The sequence below is a fragment of the Strix uralensis genome, chromosome 6, assembly GCF_047716275.1.
Source record: "Strix uralensis isolate ZFMK-TIS-50842 chromosome 6, bStrUra1, whole genome shotgun sequence".
NCBI lineage: Eukaryota > Metazoa > Chordata > Aves > Strigiformes > Strigidae > Strix > Strix uralensis.
In genome coordinates this window covers 1202967-1222571 of record NC_133977.1, presented here as the reverse complement: position 1 = coordinate 1222571, position 19605 = coordinate 1202967, and the positions used below count along the sequence as shown (strand labels likewise).

The window sequence follows — 19605 nt, the reverse complement described above, 5'->3', positions numbered from 1 at the left end:
TGAGAGTAAGTACCCAAGGAACAAAGCTTGCCTCTAGATTCACAGTGCTGCTGGCTGCCGTGATGCTCTGGGCTCTGTACAGTGTGATGGGAGCTCTGCTTGCTGCAAGCAGTGAGAGTTCATGAAAGCTTGGATGGGTTTGTTTAGTGCTGAGTGGCTTGGAAAACCTCCAGCTAGCTGGAGATCTGTGCTGAAGTTCATTTCCTAGGGTTCACTTAACAAAAGCAGATGCTGGGGGTTGCAGATGTGACTCTGCCAAGGGTGAGAGCAGCAAGAAAATGGGGCTTAAAATGCTCTGTGAGGTGGAGAGGATGTGCTTAGGGTGTGTGTTGCCATGCCCTTTTCCTAGATTAGGGTCACCCAGATGGTGAGGTCTGCAATAGAAAGAACCAGTGGAAAAATCCTCTCCTAGTATGAGACCGTGCTCTGAAAGTTGGCAAAGCTTGAGATGACTAACAACTTTGAATAGACTTCACTCTGCACCACGCAAGCACAGCTTGAGACACAGAGGTGTGTATGAATCTGAAGGAGCTCCTACAAGGTTATTGGGCATTTTGGCTTGGTGGAGAGAAGTAGTTAAGGCTGCAGGTAGGAGCCACCCAGGTGGGACCAGCTTCAGGGGCACTTCTTCATGCTGGTGCACCAGAGATGGCAGGTCACAGATTGTGAAGAGTAGTCAGTGTTGCAGCTGACACTTATACGTGTGGATGTATTTTTAGGCTGCTCCCATTTCAGGGTTGCAATATACTCAGGATGAACATGGGGAAGGTCTTGCATGATGCAGCCTTTCCCCTGGGCTCTCCAGACAGCTGTGATGGGAACTTCTGCTTGGCCAGTGCTGAGCAAGAGTTCATTTTGGTGCCAGGTCCAAGTGGTCCCGACTGCTACCTTTCAGCACGATGGCAGCCTCTTAGCTCCACACCAAGGCCTAGATGTGCCGTTTGCAGGCAAGCATTTGAGCACCAGCAGTACCAGTGCAGAGATGGATCCCACAAGGATGTGCTGGGTGGCATGGTCCTGCCGCCATGGGAGCTGGAGTCCTGGTGGGTCTCCATTCTCCTGCCTATGGAGGCGGGCAGGATGAGTCCTCCAAGGTCCATGCTTCCCACCAGCAGTCTCAGACATTCCTTGTCCCTGCACTGACGCAGTTATAAAAGTTAGATCCAAGATCCCCATCTGTGCTGGGGACTGCTCATGGTCCTGGGAAGCCTGCTCTGGCTGGCCCTGCTTGAGCAGGGGGTTGGTCTAGGAGATCTCACTGGGTCCCTTCCCACCTCTGCCATTCTCTGTGCAACTCTGAAATGCTCTGCTGCAGGGCAGCTGACCGCGGGTTTCACCAGGTGCCCTCAATGCAGTCAACATTAAATTAGCTTTTTTATTCATCTACTTGTTTGCTGTTACCATGGGCCAGAGTTGCAGAGGTCTGGACCTGAAGTTAACTGATGCAGTGACAGGAGTCAAGCTGAAATCCCTCCCTGGGCAAGATTCTGCAGGACTGTGCAGGAGGGCTTGCAGCAGCAGCAGGTTGGAGGGGTTGGCATGGGCATCAGGGCTGCCAGTGCTCCCCTGGGCATTTCTGTGCTCCTCAGAAAAACACTGGGTGACTTTTTCTAATAGGTTTATAATCTGTGGTTTTGGCATTTGCCTGTTTTACTTGGATGGCATGAGCACAATGCTTGGCACAATGCCTTTGTTAAACAGCTGAGGCAAAGGTTGGTGCTAATTTGACAGGGTTTGGGATTGGGTCCAAGAGGAAAATGGTGCACATGGCTTGGTGTTGCTGCAAGAGCTGGGAGCTCCTGGTTTCTTGATGCCAGGCATCTCTGGAGCCTGTTCAAAGAGAAATGCTTGCCATGGGTGAAGTCTCTCATTTCCCACCGGTGTAACTCAGTCCATGAGAGCAGAACTGACTCCAGGATTTTTTTACCAATAACTCTTTTTTTTTTTCAGTGACAAAACCATGCCAGAGGCAAGGGACGTGTTAGCCTTTATGGCTGCATTGCTTTGTTTTTCTTGGTGAATGTGATGAGCAAAAAGTGGAGAGATTAGCTTGCTTTCTCACACTTGAGGTCTCTCTTCCACACTGCAGGGCTTAGAAACCTCCTTGCAGAGGCAAGAAAGCCAACCCAAAGGGATGCTCTTGGGGACATACAGGACACATTCTGATTCATTAATGCTGAAAATGTTACTGCTCCTGGCTGACATCTCCCCCGGCTTCCTTCTGAATGAAAGCCTTACAGTCTTTGGGGGATCACACCAGCAGCAGGAAGCCTCTGCTCTGACTGGTGTTAGGGGTTCAGGACAGAGCTGGATTTCCCCCTCCTGTCTTTAACATTACACACCGATAGCCTCTATCCCAGCACTTTGAAAATATAAATGATCACCAAATAGCTTCAGCAAATGCCTAGAATTTGTCTAGTAACTGCAGATCACTTTTGTCATGGTCTTTTTAACTTTGCATTCATTCCCATTTAATTCTCAAAGAGTCAGAGCAGGAGACTGGAAAAGCTGGGCACCAGCAGAAAATGTGCATTGTCCTTGTGTCTATAGTTATTGCTTTTACTGTGGGTATATTATAACTTGTATACATGTTGGACCTGTTTTAATGCCGTTAACTTTGTGGTCTCAGCTGCTTTGTGCAGAAGTGAGTCTCAACACGTAGTGGTCCATTACAACAAGTCTCTTAAATGGGGGGTAAATTAGCCAACTTTTAACATGGCTTGGCAGCTGTTTTCTCCTGCCTTGCAGCATACCAGGATCTCCTCTTCTTGCCATCAATTGTTTTCACTGCCTCTTAGCCAGCAGCCCCTTGGAGACATGCCTTCAGCAGGCTGAGGGCCCCTTGGTGGGATGCTGAGGGGTGGCATCTCCCCATCACCTAGCCTGCTCTGCTGGCGTGAAGATCCCTGGCTGTCAGTCCTCCCCGCTCCCGGTAGTGCTGGCTCCAGCTTGACCTTGCTGCAGGCTCTGCTCCGGACTCACAGCATGTCCTGGAGATGCTTGCTGTGTCACCCTTGCCCCATTGCATCGGGGGGCCAGTGGGAGGGGAAGAGACCCCAAGTCACCACGCCATGTCATTGGGAGACAGAGCCAGTGTTGCCTGTCATGGGGTGATGATACTGCAAGTTGTTTCTGGTGAGCATGGATTTATGTGCTGGTGAAATCCCCCAGAGACTAATAATTTGTCTCAAGCAAATGGGGGATGTTTCAGGAGTGATCCTTCCCTCCCATGAGGTTACCCATGTTGCAGATGGGGTGGGGTTTTTTTTCTGCACTTTGATTAAAACGATTTTTTTTTTTCCTTTCCAAGTCAAAAAGTAACTGGGAATAGCATCTGTAACCCTGGTGGTTACACGGACCTGGAGTCCTCTGGATGTATTCAGGCATCCTTTGGGGTTGCTCCCAACCAGCCCCTGTGGTTCTTGGCAATTAGAGCGAGGATGAGTTCAGAGACCTCTTTGGAGGGGGAAAGCCACAGGGACGCTTTCCTCCCAACTTACTGGTTGAGGAGGACACCCAGTCACGGCATGTTTGAATGTGAAGAGTCATCACCTGAAAATGGGTGCAAGAGGTCTGCAGATCATCTAGACTGCTGAGGAACGACTGCAGCTTCTGAGGGCACCCTCAGCCCTGCCCGTCTGCTGGATGCTCACTCCATCACTGGCAAAGCCACCCAGCAGGGTGGCTGTCTCTTGAAGCAGAGAAGCCCTCTGCAAGAACAAGACTGGGCTGCAGGTGTTGAAGTGATGATGAAAGTAAGGAAGGGGAGCTCATGTCACACATTCCTGGATTATTTTGGTGGGAGAGTGCCAGTGCCTCACGCACTGGCCTCAGCATCTCCTTGGCCTCTGGCCACGTGGATGGTGAGGTTGGGCTGGATGTGAACACCAGCTGCTCTACACCACCAATACTTAGAAGCACCAGTTACAATCCATGCTCTGCAGTTAGGACCTTGCAACCCCAGTGCAGTGATGCTTGGTGGCAAAGCAGTTGGCAAACTCCATCTCTTCGGTTTTCTACCCTCTCTCTGTGCTCCAGGCCTTCTCGCCAAGCCAGGTCATCATAGTGACTCCCATGGGAGATAGATTCTGCAGGACTTTCTAGCTCAGCTGTGCAGAAATGGACATTCTGTGTTTCAGAGTAGGGGAAGTGAACATCTCTGATGGGAGATGAAAAGCTCCTTGCTAAGATCAGTGGGAGAGTTGGAAGAAATTATTTTGCTGGAAAGCACAAAATGAGCAAATAGGTGTTTGCTCTCCCCGGCTTGTTGCAGCTCTCCCTGCAGATGCTGCTGGTGGACACTGTCAAAGAGCTGGAGACAATGTGCTCTTGGGACATGCATCCTCTCAAAACACTCTCTGCCCTTTTGGAGCTTTGTTTTGGAAGAACTTGGTTTATTTTTTTGATTTCCCCGCCAGCTTGCCTCATTTCAATGCTTTAGAGGGGATTCAGCCCTTCAAAAGAATTAAAATTTAAAAAAAGAATCAATGTTTCATTTTGAAACTATTTCGCTCCATCATGTGCAAATTGAAGCCATACCCGTAGTCCAGATGGGCTTTGGATGTTTTTCATTGGGGATCACTTGGCAGTCATGTGAGGAGGCTTTTTGCTTGGTGACTGCCTCAAACCTGCCTTTGGAAACTCCTGGGGACGTGCCTTTTCTTGACTGATGAGCAAACAGCACAGTGACTGCTTGCCTGGTGTGGAACCTCACCTTCCCCAACCTTTCCTGGAGGTCTCTCTTCCACACTGCAGGGCTTAGAAACCTCCTTGCAGAGGCAAGAAAGCCAACCCAAAGGGATGCTCTTGGGGACATACAGGACACATTCTGATTCATTAATGCTGAAAATGTTACTGCTCCTGGCTGACATCACCCCCAGCCCCTGGCCTGGCTGATCTACCTCTTGCTGGTTTGGCATGTGTCTAAGCAGAAGGTCGTCCCCTGCAGAAAGGAATGTGAGCTTATGTGGGGGACAATGCAGATTTGTGGTGTGGGCTGAACTGACCCAGCGGGGAGCTGTCGGGGAGGGGAAGGTATGTCCTGTGGGAGTTCCCCACAACCTGGGCTTTCCTCCAGCAAGCGATGGTGCAGGATGGAAAGGGCAGAAGACACCATCTTCAAGGAGCACTCAAGGTTTGGGGGAGGCTGAAGAAGCCCAGTTCTATCAGCGATAGAGATCGAGGTGAGTTCTGCTCAGTGGGCTCAGAGCATCCTCGCAACTTTTATTTAAACCTGTGTGACTGCAACAGTGTGGCTCCTCTGTGTCACCTTAAGCAAGACCTTCAGCTAATTATCTTTAACCATGTGCCTGGTTGCTGAACTTCTGTGTGGGTGGGTGCTTGTTGTCACTCAAGCTCCACATGTAAATAGATCTGAGTGATGTTTTGACCTCAAACTGTTTTTTAATACAAAAATGCAGCTCTGTCAGGGAAATTGCTTTTACATATTGATAGTTGGATGAAAAGCAAAATGTCTCATATCAGCAGTTTCAGATGAAACTTTTTTAGGTTTGGAATTATTTTGGCTTTGAACTTGGTGCTACTGGGGGGAGAAAAACCAAACTTTTAAAACCTTTCAGTGGTGAGGTAAGAGCTTCTACCATGGAGAAAATTAAATGTGTGGTCAGACTTGGGATGGTTTGGGGTTTTTCCTTACTTTCTACCGCTCCCTCAAATTCAGAGGACCTTTTCCCTTTGGATCCAGCCAAGGTCATGCAGCACCATCAGAAACCCAGGGCTCCGATGGGGCAGGCAGCGATGGTCTGCCAGGATGTGGCTGTGCACGGGGCACACAAGTTCTGTCCAACCTTGGGGTGCTGCAGGAGCTCACAGAGGTGGGGTGGTTCTTCCACGGGAGCTGCTTTGAGGTTTTCCTGCAGGTTTTTGGTCGAGTTGTTGCAAAAACATGCCTTGAAAATTGTCCTTTTGTTGGAAGCTGAGTTTGGACTGAGGTTTTTCAAGGATAATTCCCCAGCAGATGATGTACCTCACTGGGGATGTACCCAGGAACCGCTGTCCTCATTCCTGTTCCCTGAACAACTTCTTTTCTGTGTGTCCCATGATGCTCGAGGTCCTGCAACTGGGGCAGGAGGTTTCATGTTGGCTACACCCATGGGTGTTGTGTTGAAGGCATCTAGCAAAGAAACATGAGACAGCATGTAAATCAGCCTGAGAAGGTCATAGCAGTGAGTTCTGGGAGCGGAGAGCTGCTTAGGTGTCTCACTAGGAGTGCCGTGGCCACCAACCCTCTGATCTACTTCCAAGCAGCCAAAGGTGGAAGGGATTAAAAATACTGGTGCTTTGATGGCATCTGAAATGGCTTGGGAGGGTTTGCCCCTGCCTTTCATCAGCCCTGAAGGGCAGGAAAGCCGACATTGTAGCACTGTGGCAGCTTGAAGCCAATACCAGCTCTACCGGGCTCTAATCTGAAGAATTCTTGCTGTGTTGGGTGGTGTTTTCTAGCCTGGGCAGCCTAAAAATGCTCATGTCCGCTCTATCCTTTGCGTCTCTGCCTCAGACCTCGGCAGAAGTAAGGTTTCACAGAAATAGGACCAAACAGGGAAAACAGTGTCTTGGAGGAAGCATTGGGCAAGTTGGGGATGGCTCTGTAAAGGGTGTCTGCTCCAGCTACCATTGGTCTCATCTTCCCCTGAGGTGGGTCCCTGGGCATGGGGTAGCATGGTGCAGCTTTGCACGAGCAGCGCTGGGGTGGGGAGGTTCCTGGCTTGCCCCTTCTGTGCTGATTTCTTGCCCTCTTCTTCGCAGCCACAGCTACGGACGTTGGTGACTGCGTGCTGGATCGGCCCAGAGCCCCAGGAGGGAACAGACAGATGGACCTGCAGGTCAACAGAGAGCTGTTTCCTGAGGGGGAACTGCTGCTCCAGGTATCATGCCCATAGCTCGGTCGTTTGGGGTTTTCCCTTGGCTTCTGTAATCTGCTGGGCATGACGACAGACCCGTGTTTGCTGAACCATACAGCAGCTATGGAGCATGAGGTCCCACCGACGGAGCAAGAGGAGACCCTGCCTTGCCAGGGGCTGCTTCGCTGTGATTTCGACAGGCACTGAGCACCCTGGGACAGGGACCAGTGACGCTGACTGGGTGGGATGGGTCCCGGTCCCCACCATTCCCTCCCACCCCACACTGCAGTTTGCTACCACTTTGGTTACACTGCAGCAGCTCTGTGCTGTAAACTGCATCCATGAACAGAGCAGGGCTTGAGGTGGTGGGTTGTGTTCTTCTCGCAAAGGTGTTGGGTGCTGCCTGTGGCTTGCAGGCACTGGCTGTCACTGAGCCCAAAGCTGGCATTTTCCCTTGGGACCCACTACAGCTCATGGACCCAACGTGCACAGGTTTGTAAATCCCAACCAAGAGGGTGCAAGGGTATCATACAGCAGTGCAGGGAATGACCCCTGACTGGTCTCTCAGGTGGCAGGCTCCTTGTGTGCTAATAAATGCCAAGAGGAGAACAATGATCACTGCAGGAGACAGCATCTGTTTGCCCTCCCTGGGGCATTGCATGAGGTCCCTAGCATGAGTTCACAGCCTGCCTGGGATGGAAAAAGCTCAAGTTCAGTTTGAAGATTGAGAGGGAGAAAAGAAAGGAAGGTGGATCTTGGAGACAGCGGTGGAAAAATCCAATGCGTGGTGGGAGCTTTGCTTTGTAGAAAGGCCAGAATGTGTCTAATGAGATAGCTGTCACTGAATTTCAGAGAAAAAGGAGCTGGTGAATCAGCTGGCCACGATGCTGTTTGCTTGGGCTGCAATTTATAAATGTAAGCTGGAAGGAAATGGGATAGAAAGGGTCCATGGAAAGGCTCGTTGTTGAATGAACGTCTAGGCATCTCAACTTAAAACATGCTGCTCCTTGGGGCTGCAGGGCAAGTCCGTGCAAGACCTTTAATCATTCCATAGCTGTGTTCCTGATATCGCATATGTCTGTGCTTTCTGGGCCTTGAGTTCTCTTCTCCCTTTTTCCACCTCTCCAAACAAAAGCAGATGAATACTTGGCTCTCCTTAAAGTCTGACTCTGGTGCCTTCAACCCTGCTCCTGCATGGCCTTAACTGAATGCCCACAGAGCCCCAGCAGGAGCCCCCACAGGGGATTTTGCTAAGGTGGTGACTCCTGGGAGACCAATGTGACTTTTGGCAGTGAAACTTGGGCCACATGGTCCCCCTTGTGGGCTTCACTCCCAGGAGTGCTCTCAGCTGCCTGCAAGTGTGGTAGTCACGGAGGAACAGTTGGAATAATGTGATAGCCAGGAGGGAGCCTGTGGTTGCCCCAGTCCCATGATGGAGCTGCTCCTGAGTGCTCTCTGGGGGTTTGAGCTGGACCATATGATGGCAATTTGTTGAGCCACCAGAGCATTGTCAGCCTTGGGTGATTGAAGGCATCTGGAGAGCTTGTGAGGTGTTAATGTGACAGAAATCCCCCGGCTGAGCTGCCTGATGTTTCTTTTTTTCTTTTCTTTTCTCCCCAAAGAGCATTTTAATCAGATACTGTCATTTGCAGAAAGTTCTGACTCAAGGCCCCTTGAGGGGCTGCAGCACACAAAGGAAAGGGGTTGGATCTGTACAATATCTGGCAGCATGCTCAATCCATCAGCCTTTCAAATAATCCAAGTTACTAAAAAAAGCCAGCCCATGGGAGCCTTAGAGTGTCGCTCTAAATGGGCAAATGCATGAGCTGTGTCGGCCGGTTACTCCTGCCTCCTCTTTGCATGGGGGGAGAGGGTGAGCAGGGCCAAAGGAGCAGCATGGGTGGCCGGACCCTTCCCTCCAGCCTGGTCTCAAGCAAACAGCATGTCCCCATGGTCCCACCAAGGGCCAGCTCAGCATGGCTACATTGGGCAGTGAGGGCAGAGTCCGTATTTGCGACAGGTCCTGGCCTGATGCTGATGAGATCTGCTGAAACTTCTGCCCACATCCTGATTAAACACAGACTTCCACTTAGGGTTTTCTTTTCCTAATTTATCTCTTTCTATTCACTAACAGACAAAAGCAGGGGGCAAGAATTACTATCTACTGCAGTACTTTCCTTTTGAAGAAAATCAACCTGAAATGGTCACCAGATATCTCTGAATCTTCATCTTGCCTCTTTTTGTGGGTATTCACTAGATGCATCATCTCCCCTCCCTCCCTCCACCACAGCCGTGATCTCCATAGTTTTGGAATAGTTTCTCTAATTTGGTGTGGGTTTGGTCTTTTTCAAGCAAAGAACTACCAGTTGGGTATGGATTTAGTTGCAGAACATACATATATAATTGCAGAGTGCAAGGCGAGGAGTGGTCAGATGGTATGAGCACAAAGAATATCTTTAATAGAGATTTTGGGGTTTTGTGTTTAAAGCCTTATCTTCTGTCATCTAGGACATTGACAAGAGGAGAGTAATTTTCCCAGTGTGGTATCTCACAGCGGCAGTTCAACGCCAGGATGTATTTAAGGGGCAATGGGGCTTGTTCTTGACAAACATCTCAAGGTCCCATTGCTCTTCAGATGTTTGTCAGGAACAAGAACAAAATCAAATGAGAAGAGGTTGTGGCCCTATGTAATGGGAAACAAATGAGAATACGAAGCTGTTGCCTCCTCAAAGATGTTTGCGTGCTTATAAGGACCAGGGTGTGCCATGTCAGGCATCACAGATGTGAAGTCAGGGCCTTCAGAAATCTAGGATCTGAGTTTCCAGATTTTTCTACCTCTTTTGCTTTCAAGGTGGGTGTCATTTTTAGCTGTATTACTGTCTTCGAATGATAGCGGTGACTAGATTTGCTCTTACTTCATGTACTTTGTGATGAGTTGTTCATGTACCTTTGGAGCTGAGAGCAGGAGTCCAGGGGACAGCAGTGTCCTCAGGTGCTAAGGATTAAAAGGCAGGTTTTTGGGGGGTGATTGGAGTAAGCGTAGGGAGAAGACATACAGAAATGCAGAAATAAGCTTGTATAACATCCTAAATGTAAAGTTCAGGGTGAGGAGCAAGGCCCAAAGTGTCTTTGGAGGTCATCCTTAAAATGAATGAGTAGATAAATAGGTCCAGGTCAGTGGCTGACTGCAGTTTGGTTACTATCTCTGAAGGCTTCAGTACGCTTGAATTGATGCTAGGCTCGTCCTGGAGTCCCCAGGCTCCTGCATGGCTCAGGGCAGTCCTTCTTCCCTCTACACTGCCTGTTGCTGCCTGTTATTGAAGTTGTAGGCAGGTTTGTTAGAGAAAATCAGAGCCCCAGAAGAGTATAGCTATACCCAGCTGGTACAGGTAGAGAGGAGGTAACTAACTCTAGGTCCTCCATGAAACTTCTTAGCTGGTCCCTCCTGATGCAGGAGCTGCCCTGCAGTGAGATTGCAGTCTTCAATGATGAATCTAGAAAAAGTGGTCAGTCCACCTTGGATCATTGCTCATGCTAACACTGAAGGAAAAAAACCCCACAAACAACAAAGCAACTGATCAGGTTTAAGTCTTGCATGGTCACAAGGTGCTTTCTTTTCTGTGGGGTTCTTCATGAAGAAGGTCCCTCCTGTCCCCAAATGCTGAAGAAACACCTGGAGAAGTTCACCTTTCAGCAGCTGGATTGAAGCTAGGGAGAGTAACTCTGGGCCCAATTTCTGCTTTCAGGCACTCAATGGATTTGTCATTGCGGTGACCGGAGATGGCTACATCTTCTACATCTCCCCTACTGTGCAGGACTATCTGGGCTTTCATCAGGTGGGTACTGTTTTTTCCTGGCTGTAACAGACTGATGTAGTGCAGGTCTGGGAAGAGGTGCTGATAGCCATGCTAGGGCTTTCTTCTCCCTTCCCAGCTCCCTTGGGTCATTTTTGATGTACGTTTTCAAATGAGTTATGTTCTCTGGGCGTTGTGAAAGCCAGCAAGCATGCTTGTGACTTTAGTAGGAACAGATGCAAGCTGAGCAATGGCAGGCTCTGTATCCTCTTGTCTTTGTGTGTAAGAGGGGTGTGAGATTTTTCTTGTATCATGCTGCTGGGCACATGTGCTCTCACTTACAGAGGGCTGAGGGTATCTCGCTGGTGGGCAGTGTCAGTGCCCTGGAGTACCGTGGGTTACACAGGATGTGAAGGAAAAGCAGGTCTCTCCCCACATCAACCCTGTTACCTCCGATTCCCTTGATGTCCAGCTGCTTTGGCCAAAGGACTGAGTCAACAGAAGGCCTGAGAGGCTGCCAAACCCATTTCATTGCATGGGTTCCTGGTGCACCTGCAGAGACTGATGTGTTTTCTTCTTTGTCCTCTCTTTGCACCCTTTCCCAGCTCACTGAGATCCTTGTGGGCTGATGGCCCAAGTCAAAACAGCTGTCTGGCAGTGAGTGGTCTTCTCAAAGTACCTGTATGTCTGGTTAAGCAGGAGGTTCTGCTCTGGCATGTTTCTGAGGGCAGGGACATGGCAGTCAGTAGCCTGAGCTGCCCGTGGGCTTGGCAGGACCATGCTGACCACCACAGCATTCAGGACTGGGATGGGCAAGGCTAGTCCAAGGCATAGCCCTAGAAGAAAGGAGGCAGGAGGTGTGAGGGCTTGCTGGTGTTTCTGCTGAGTGGCCAGCCATTCAGCCCAGCATCAGCACGTCTGTCTTTCCTGGTGGCCCACTGCAGGACGATGGCTTGCACTGGGATATAGATTCCCACGGGTCTGGAGTAAAAAAAAAAAAAAACCTACAAAAACCTTTTTTAAATCAGCAAATCCACCTGCATAAGTATGAAAAAAAAAAAAAAGTTGGTTTGGTGAAAATGTTTTGATCAACCTTGAAATTATTTTTTACATTGATCCTGTGGAAGAAACAAAACTGCTTATTTGCAGAAAGCTAGGGATGGCAACGCAAGAGATCTTGCATGCTGTTGTAGACCAGCAATTTGTGCCCCACAAGTTCCCCTCTGACAACCCACAGCCTTTCTGGTGCTGTGTCTGAACTTGGTCCTGAGAAGATACTAGAAGTTAAGACCTACTAGGCAAATGACACGGCTGCAGCATTCACCCTGCAGATCAGGAGTAAAGCTTCCCAAAGCACAGGGGCTCCTGTGGCAGGGGAGGGAGCTGGAGTTTCAGCATTTTCCATGGGCTGGGGTTAAGGATCAGGAGCCAGAGCCAGGGTGAAATATCCTTAGAAGAGCTGGGTGACACCAGGGGAACCTCAGCCTTGCTGGGGCGTGGAACAGGCTGGAAAGCTCTGCTTAGCTATGGCCAGAGGACACTGGGGAAATGGGAAGCGTGGCAGTCCTGAGCAGCCAGGGTTACTCGGACATCCCCACTTCTATTGCTTCTAGAAACCCCTGAGCCGTTCCCATGATTTTCCCAGGCAGACTCCCTGTCTGCTCCCTTTTCGTCCTTCCTGAGCCTAAAACAGCAGATGATTCCTGGTCCTTGCTCTCCATGTGGCACACAAAGCTGGCTGCATTTGCCTGTTTCTTCACACTCAATTGCTGCGCTTCTGGTACCTGCGAAGGAAAGCCTCCTGCTGTGTCCTCCTCCAGACACCTCTGCCAGGCTGGGCAGGAGTTGACACCCCTCTCCCCTGTCCTTCCAGTCAGATCTCATCTACCAGAGCGTGTATGAGCTGATCCACGCGGATGACAGAGCCGCTTTCCGCTGCCAGCTGCACCAGGCCCCAGCATCTGGCAGCCCCCAGCACGCTGCCAGTGGTGAGTGCTGGGGAGACTCCTGGGGACCAGCCAGCCTCCCCTGCATGGCCATCCCGTGCTGGAAAACCCTCCTGGTGGCATTTATAGCCACCAAGCACAGCTCTGTGCTGAGGAGCATCCCATAAACCTCCCTCTGGGACTCGCAATCATCCCGGGGCCACATGTTGCCAAAAGCCACCAACAGCAATGACGTGCTGTCTTTCGCTGTGCTGGAGGGATGGGGACACTTACCCCAAACCTTTTCAGTGTTTGAAACCCTATTTATTTCAGTGGGGGTGGCTTGTTGTCTTGCTCCTAAAAGGCCAGGGGACCAGAAACTATTGTGAACTGGTGATTTCCCATGGCAAGGTCTCACCCATCTTGTGAAGATCATGGGTTTGCTTGAGCAGCAAAATCTCCACCAGGAGCAGGTCTGCAAGACTGTGAGTTCAAGGTGTGCAGCTTAAAAAGCTTATCATAGAATGGTTTGGGTTGGAAGAGACCTTAAAGATCACCTGATTGCACCCCCCCTGCCATGGGCAGGGACACCTTCCACTAGCCCAGGTTGCCCAATGCCCCGTCCAACCTGGCCTTGAACCCTTCCAGGGAGGGGGCAGCCACAGCTTCTCTGGGCAACCTGTTCTGGTGCCTTACCACCCTTTGGCTTCGTTTTCCCTTTGGTTTCCCAGCCTTTCCGACTGACCAGCTGCTGCTGGATGGATGCAGCACCGTGTCCAGCCCACAGCACCTCCTCCCTGAGAAGCCCTCCTTCGTGGAGAGGAGCTTCACCTGCCGCTTCCGCTGCTTGTTGGATAACTCCTCAGGATTTCTGGTAACGCAGCCCCACACCAGGACACCCCCCTGCCCCCAGTGTGTTCCCTAGGGGTCGATCATGTCCCGTAGGGCTGGGAGCACAGCCAGTTCCCATCACCCTGTTTGCTTCACATCCACTAATCCCCTCCAAGGCCTTGAATTTCCGCGGGCGCTTGAAATTCCTTCTCGGGCAGCAGAAGAAGGCATCGGACAGGTCCCCGCTAGCTCTCTTCGCCATCGCAACTCTCCTCCAGCCACTCTCCATCCTGGAGCTTCGGACCAAGACGCTAATCTTCCAGACAAAGCACAAGCTGGATTTCACTCCCATGGCCTGTGATTCCCGGTAGGGCATCTCTCATCTTCCCCGTGGCAAAATCCCTGGTGCTGGACAGAAAACCAGAGCTATGGGATCAGGGCACTTCTGACCCAACTCCCATGGCAAGGTGTCTGATGGTTTTGTCTGTCTGCTGCAGCCCCCCAGTAACACAGGGAGCAGATTAACTGGGCACTAGCACTTCTTGGCTGCTGTGTTTTAGCCCAGCAAGCCCAGCACAGGGTGGTTTTGTGGAAGAGGGGATGCAGCTCAGCCCAGCATGGAGAGTTGCACCACCCAAAGTGGGAGGCTTTGGCTCGCTGCCTGGGTGCTGGGCAGGGGATTGTGTCTGGCCAGTGGGGGTGCAATTGGGGGATCCATCCTTGGTGTCATGGGGTTTCTTCACTGTTTCCAGGGGGAAGGTTGTCCTGGGGTACACAGAAACGGAGCTGTGCAGGAGAGGGTCCGGGTACCAGTTTGTGCACGCGGCTGACATGATGCACTGCGCAGAGAACCATGTGAGAAGTGAGTGCTGGGGGGGGAGCAGCAGCACTGGCTGGGGCGGTGTGTTTGTGGGCGCCCTCGTGGCTCCCCGGGACTGGTGCAGCTCTGGCCGTGCCAGTACTGTTGCTCCTTGGTGGGCTGTCTGTCCTGGGTCTGGAGCAGCTGTGCTAAAGGCTCTCCCCTCCTGGGTATTACCTGCTTGGGGAGCTGGCAGCGGGACAGCACCGCACATGGCATCGTGTGCTGGCCTGCATCCCTCTTCTGCCCCCACGTGCAAGAACCTTGTGGCATCTTTCACGTGCCATTTGTCTGCCTTCGTGGAGTTACCGTGTCTGTGCTGCCTCTCTTCTCTCTCTCCCCCAGTGATGAAGACGGGGGAGAGCGGGCTGACGGTTTTCCGGCTGCTGACCAAGAAGGGTGGCTGGGTGTGGGTGCAGGCCAACGCCTGGCTGGTGTACAAAGCGGGCAAGCCCGACTGCATCATTGCCCAGCAGCGAGCCCTATCGTGAGTATCACTAGGACTCCGGCTGCCTTCACCTGCTCTCGGCCTGGGTGGCCATGGGGCTGCCCAAGGCACATGGAGGCAATGAGAGTGGAGGAAAGGGTGGTTGGGTTGCATGGGTGGCACTTTGCAGCACGTGCCCTCCTGTAGTAGGGAGGCACAAGTGAAACGACTCTGAGAAGGTGGTTGGAGACACGCTTGCTCCTGCCTGGGGTGAGCCCTGGATGTGCAGCCCTTTCCTGAGCCATGCAGACCTCCCTGTGGGCTCCCCAGAGCCCCGGTTTTCCACCAGCAGCATTGTAGCCAGCCCAAACCAGCACCCTTTTCTTCAGAAAAGCCAGGGCAGTTTTGCTGTTGGGAGGGTGGTTTTGCCTGACCCAGAGGAGGTGCTCATGCTGTTTCCATCTCTTTTTTTGGTTTGTTTGGTGGGTTTTTTCCCTCCACGCTGAAGGAATGAAGAAGGGGAGGAACATCTGCGGAAGAGAAACCTGCAGCTGCCTTTTAGCTTTGCCACAGGGGAAGCAGTTCTGTATGAGAATGATCTTCCTGGGTTCCTGGACTCCTTCCAGGCTAAGGAGGAGTTGCAGACACAAGCAAACTCCCATTCAAAGCAGTGCTCGGTAGACCCCAACTCTCTTCTTGGGGCCATGATGAAGCAAGATGCATCCATATACATCTCCCACGCTGATAATGTGCCTCAGTTCTCCTTGCCAGATCTCATCACTGAGCCTGATGGACTGAGCCAGAATGAGGAAGTCAGTGATGCTAAGGAGGACAGCAACTCCCTCCTGGTCATTATTGAAACCCTCTTTGAGAAGAGTGGGGTGGACGGAAACATCCGTCAGACCCTCCAGAGCCTCAATGTGGACAATGCAGAGCTGCAGCGGTGGGAGGAGGCTCTGCTCACCCTGGATGCAGAGGAGGAGCCGCCAGCTCAGGAGGTTGGCGAGAGGCTGGGTGCTGAGGTGACATCCTCTGTGGAGCAGATGCTCCTCAGGGAGGATGCTGGGAAGAGCATGGACTTCCTGAACTGCAGTGCATCACCCTGCAATGAAGAAAACAGTGCTGCGCCTCATTTCCAGCACTGCTGGGCAACTAATTCAGTGTTTCAAGCCCCACCAGAGCCCCAGGCACCTGATGCACAAGGCCAAGATGCTGTGGTTTCTCTAGTCTCCATTACATCCAAAGTCAGCTCTGCTCAACCAGAACAGCAGGTCTCGTTTAACTCGGCTGGGCTGGTGGAGGGGACTGTTCTGGATGTCCCGGTCTCCAGCAGCAAATCCTCCGTAGCACTTCAGCTGGCAAACCCAGGACAGGTGCTTCAAGGAGAAGTCACCACCTCTGCTCCCATAGATAACGCTATTCCTAATGATCAGATCCAGCCCGGGTGCAAGCTGGTGGGCTCAAGCTGCCCACCTCTGTTACACTCAAACACACTAGTGACTCAGTGGCACAATGTCCCGGTCCGGGCAAACCCAGCCAATGCTTTGGGGCAGAGCACTTCTTCTGGAGGTTGCCCATCAGAGGCTTGGATGGCCATAGCTCCGAAACAGCTGGAAGTGGGAGGAAGACATGTGGAGTCGCAAACTCTGCTGGCTGGCAGCCCCGAGAGCCCCCCGGGGGCTGGGCTGTGGTTGCTGCCCTCCCAACCTGCTCCTTGCCCTGCACGGGGCTTGCATGAGTCCTCGTTCTCTGGGGCTGGGGACCTCCATCATGAGGAGGTTGCTCTCCCTGCACAAGCATCAGCACCCTTAGGAGTCAGCCAGCTTCTAGGGGATGGTGGCTTCCTGGAGCAGCCACCGATACCCCACCTTGAGCCCGGCTTTTCCTGGGAAGGGGAGCAGGCAGTGCTCCGAGGGGACAAGCGGTCCGTGCAGTGCCAGCCGTGGCTCCTGCAGACTGGGGCAGCTCCTTGGAGATGCGGTGGGGCGGGTGCGGTGCAGCACAGCAGGCTGGGGTCCAGCACAGGTCCCAGCACCCACTGGACAGACCACGTTGTGCTGCCTGAGTGCCAGTATGGAAATAGCCTTTGTAGACACGAGAGCAACTTTATTAGGGATGCCTCCAAACTATCCCTTCCCCAGCAGCTGGGCACTTTCCCTTCTCCCAGCGAGAGCCACCCTGGAGTATCACGTTCCTCACAGGGCTCAGTTTTGAGGTGCTCAGCAACTCTCCCTGCAAAGGTGGGTGCAGGAGCACTGCCCTCCTCTGAGCAGGGCCCTGGCTTCTTCCCATCGGAGTCCTTTGCGGGTGGGCAGCCGCTCTGTGCCTGCGAGGTCCAGCTCAAGGTGAGGTGTGAGGGCTGCAGGACCTGAGGGGTGCCCCAGCTCACACGGACGGAGCGATGGGTGTTACGGGGGGATGCAGGCACAGCATCGTTTGTGGGCACCTCACTGTGAAGCCACACTTGGAAAAGCCACCAGCAGTTACGAGCTCTTCTGGCTGTGCGCACTTGCGAGTGGTGCCCCAAGCTTCCTGGTCACTCAGGATTTTGTCTTCCAGTGCCTGAAACAAGGTGCCCTAGCAGAGCTTTCAGGCAGTCTAGGATGAAGTGTTTGGTGTGGTTTGGTTTTACTTTGTTCTTCCCCGCCCCCCTGCCCATGAGAAGTCTTTCAGGGAGATGCAGCCATGCCAGTGGGGAGATTTGTCAGACTCTTGGGGACCAAGGAGGGACACCCTGCTTGCTGCTCGTGGCAGCCTCTTGCAGATGGACCTGCTGCCTTACAGGCATGTGGCACTGAATTGCTGTTTCTCGATGCAGCGTGGTCTCCTCATCACCTGTGTGTGTGGACCACCCTGGACATGTTGCTGTTCAGTCCTCTGCATCATCTCAGCCTGCCCGAGCCCCTCCGCTCTGCTCCTTGCTCCCTCCCTCCTGTGCTCTCTATCTCCTCCTCCCGAGCCCCTAGTGACCCAGTTCCTTTAGAAAAGGGGATGTTACCAAGCACTCTGAGAAGCTCAGCAGCATCTGAAGGGTCTTTGTGGGAGGTGGAGGGCGTGAGAGCAGAGGCAGCTCAGGTGTTGGGGCTCTTTGGCAGCCTTTCCAGGGAATCTGTTGTGACCCTTCTGGGCAGCAGGGTGTGGAAGGTCCAGCCAAGCTCCCCTTGGGTTTGTCCCTGGCTTGTTCTTGCCTTCCTCTCCTGCGCTCAGCAGTGCCATTAGACGGAGAAATGATGGGGTTTGCTCCTGCAGTTGCTCAGGATGGTGTAGTTTTGCCAAAGCAGCAAGAAGGAAAGGTAGGAAGGGGTGCAGTGACTGTCGTCTGTCTCTCCCCTTTGGACCAAGTTTGTGCCCTTCAAACTGTCATCCTGGACACCAGCACAGCCATTTTGTTGAATTACCTTTCTTTTGTATTTTTTAACCTAAGATGTGAAATTATTTTGTTTTCTCTGCCATGGGGCAAATTCTCCCAGATCCATCAGGGAAACCCCCCAGAAAAAACAATGATGGGGAGAGGGTCTGGTTCAAGACCAGATGTGACAAGCCAGGTTGGTTAGAGCGATTGGAGACCTACAGACCTTTCCCCCCTTGCACCCCTCACCCCAAGCATTGTGTCTGCCTCTCACACCAGTATTAAGCACATACTGTTTGCCAAGTGAGTAAAATGAGGTAATTAGCGCAGGGCTAGCCCAGCAGCAAGCCTGCATGTGTCCTGGTGTAGGGTGGCCTCATCTCCCTGGGTCTCCTCCTTCGTACCCCACTTTGCCTCGCTGTGCTGGGGCTCCCTGGGCTGCTTGCAGGCCAAGATGGGGCTCGGGAAGGGTTGAGGTCCTGGAAGCAGGCCAGACCCCTCCAGAGTGGCCTGGAGGAGTGCCCAGGGCAGGGCAAGGAGCTGACTGACTGTGGTACGGAGCCTTACAAATCAGCAGACCCAAAAAGCAGCAAGATGGACTCTGCTTACCAGCCTTTGTTGTCCTGGCACCTATTCAGGCGATGTGAAGGGGGTGCCGAGGGCCCCCGGTCCTGCAAGAGGTGCCCTTGGGCAGGGGGCACCCTGCCAGGCTCTACTGATTGGGGCCAAGACAAACCCCTGGTGTTCTGTTACTTGTGTCTTATCTCTTTATACGTTGTGTATGTGCACATAACATCTATTTTTGTGGCAGTGCCTCATTTTACGCTTTGTGATTTCTTTGTATTGCTGTTGGCAGACGGATAATGCTGAGGAGAAAAAGATGTCCTGGAACTCACCCCCTGTATTTGGTTACGTATTAAAAGGTGATTTGCTTTGTATAGTGGTGATGGTTTGTTTTGACCTGAACCAGTGTCTCTCCATTTCCCTCTTGACTGAGCAAGGATGTGAAAAAGCTTCCTTTTGGCTCAGCCCCGAGTCTGATTTCTCTGGGCTTTAGCTGAAGGAGGACAGTCCTGGCTCACCCCCTCTTCCTACATGCGGGGAGGCACGGGGCTGGGATCACAGATGGGGAAGGGCTGTGCTTTGCCTCGTACAGTGTAATTTTGAGGAGGCGTGCAGCCATGTGGACACCCTCGGATGCTACAGGCAATGAAAACAGAGGTTGCTGCCCTGTGCCTTTGGGCTCTGACCTTGCTTGGTTCCTGGCCCTGTTGCTGCATGGGACTCGGTGGAGCATTTTGGAAGGAGGGAGCTGGGGGGACCATGGCTGGTGCACGCACGTACCCCCTGCCATGGGCTGAGTGTGCAGCCGTGTGTGCTCAGCCCAGGCTGCGTGTGACACGCTTGTTCTCACTGTCCCCAGCCACTGTGGCCGTGCCCAGCAGCAGGGGGTGACGGTGTCACCTGGTTGCACCCCTTGACTTCCCTGCACGGTGGTGGGGTTCACGCACATGGTTCCACTCGACGCTGACACGTGTGCACAGCTTTTTGGGTGTCACT

At 52.4% G+C, this 19605-nt stretch overlaps 1 protein-coding gene across 1 annotated transcript in view; it reads left to right on the top strand.

Annotated features, from left to right (window-relative positions):
* Positions 1 to 18981, top strand: part of LOC141945052 (uncharacterized) — a 31139-nt gene extending 12158 nt beyond the window's left edge. Inside the window, exons 3-10 of the mRNA XM_074872451.1 lie at positions 6766 to 6884; positions 10607 to 10696; positions 12528 to 12642; positions 13311 to 13453; positions 13587 to 13777; positions 14163 to 14272; positions 14615 to 14756; positions 15205 to 18981. Coding sequence (XP_074728552.1) covers positions 6766 to 6884; positions 10607 to 10696; positions 12528 to 12642; positions 13311 to 13453; positions 13587 to 13777; positions 14163 to 14272; positions 14615 to 14756; positions 15205 to 17068 — 2774 coding nt within the window. The 3' untranslated portion in view covers positions 17069 to 18981. The remainder of the gene's footprint in view (positions 1 to 6765; positions 6885 to 10606; positions 10697 to 12527; positions 12643 to 13310; positions 13454 to 13586; positions 13778 to 14162; positions 14273 to 14614; positions 14757 to 15204) is intronic.
* Positions 18982 to 19605: the final 624 nt, after the last annotated feature.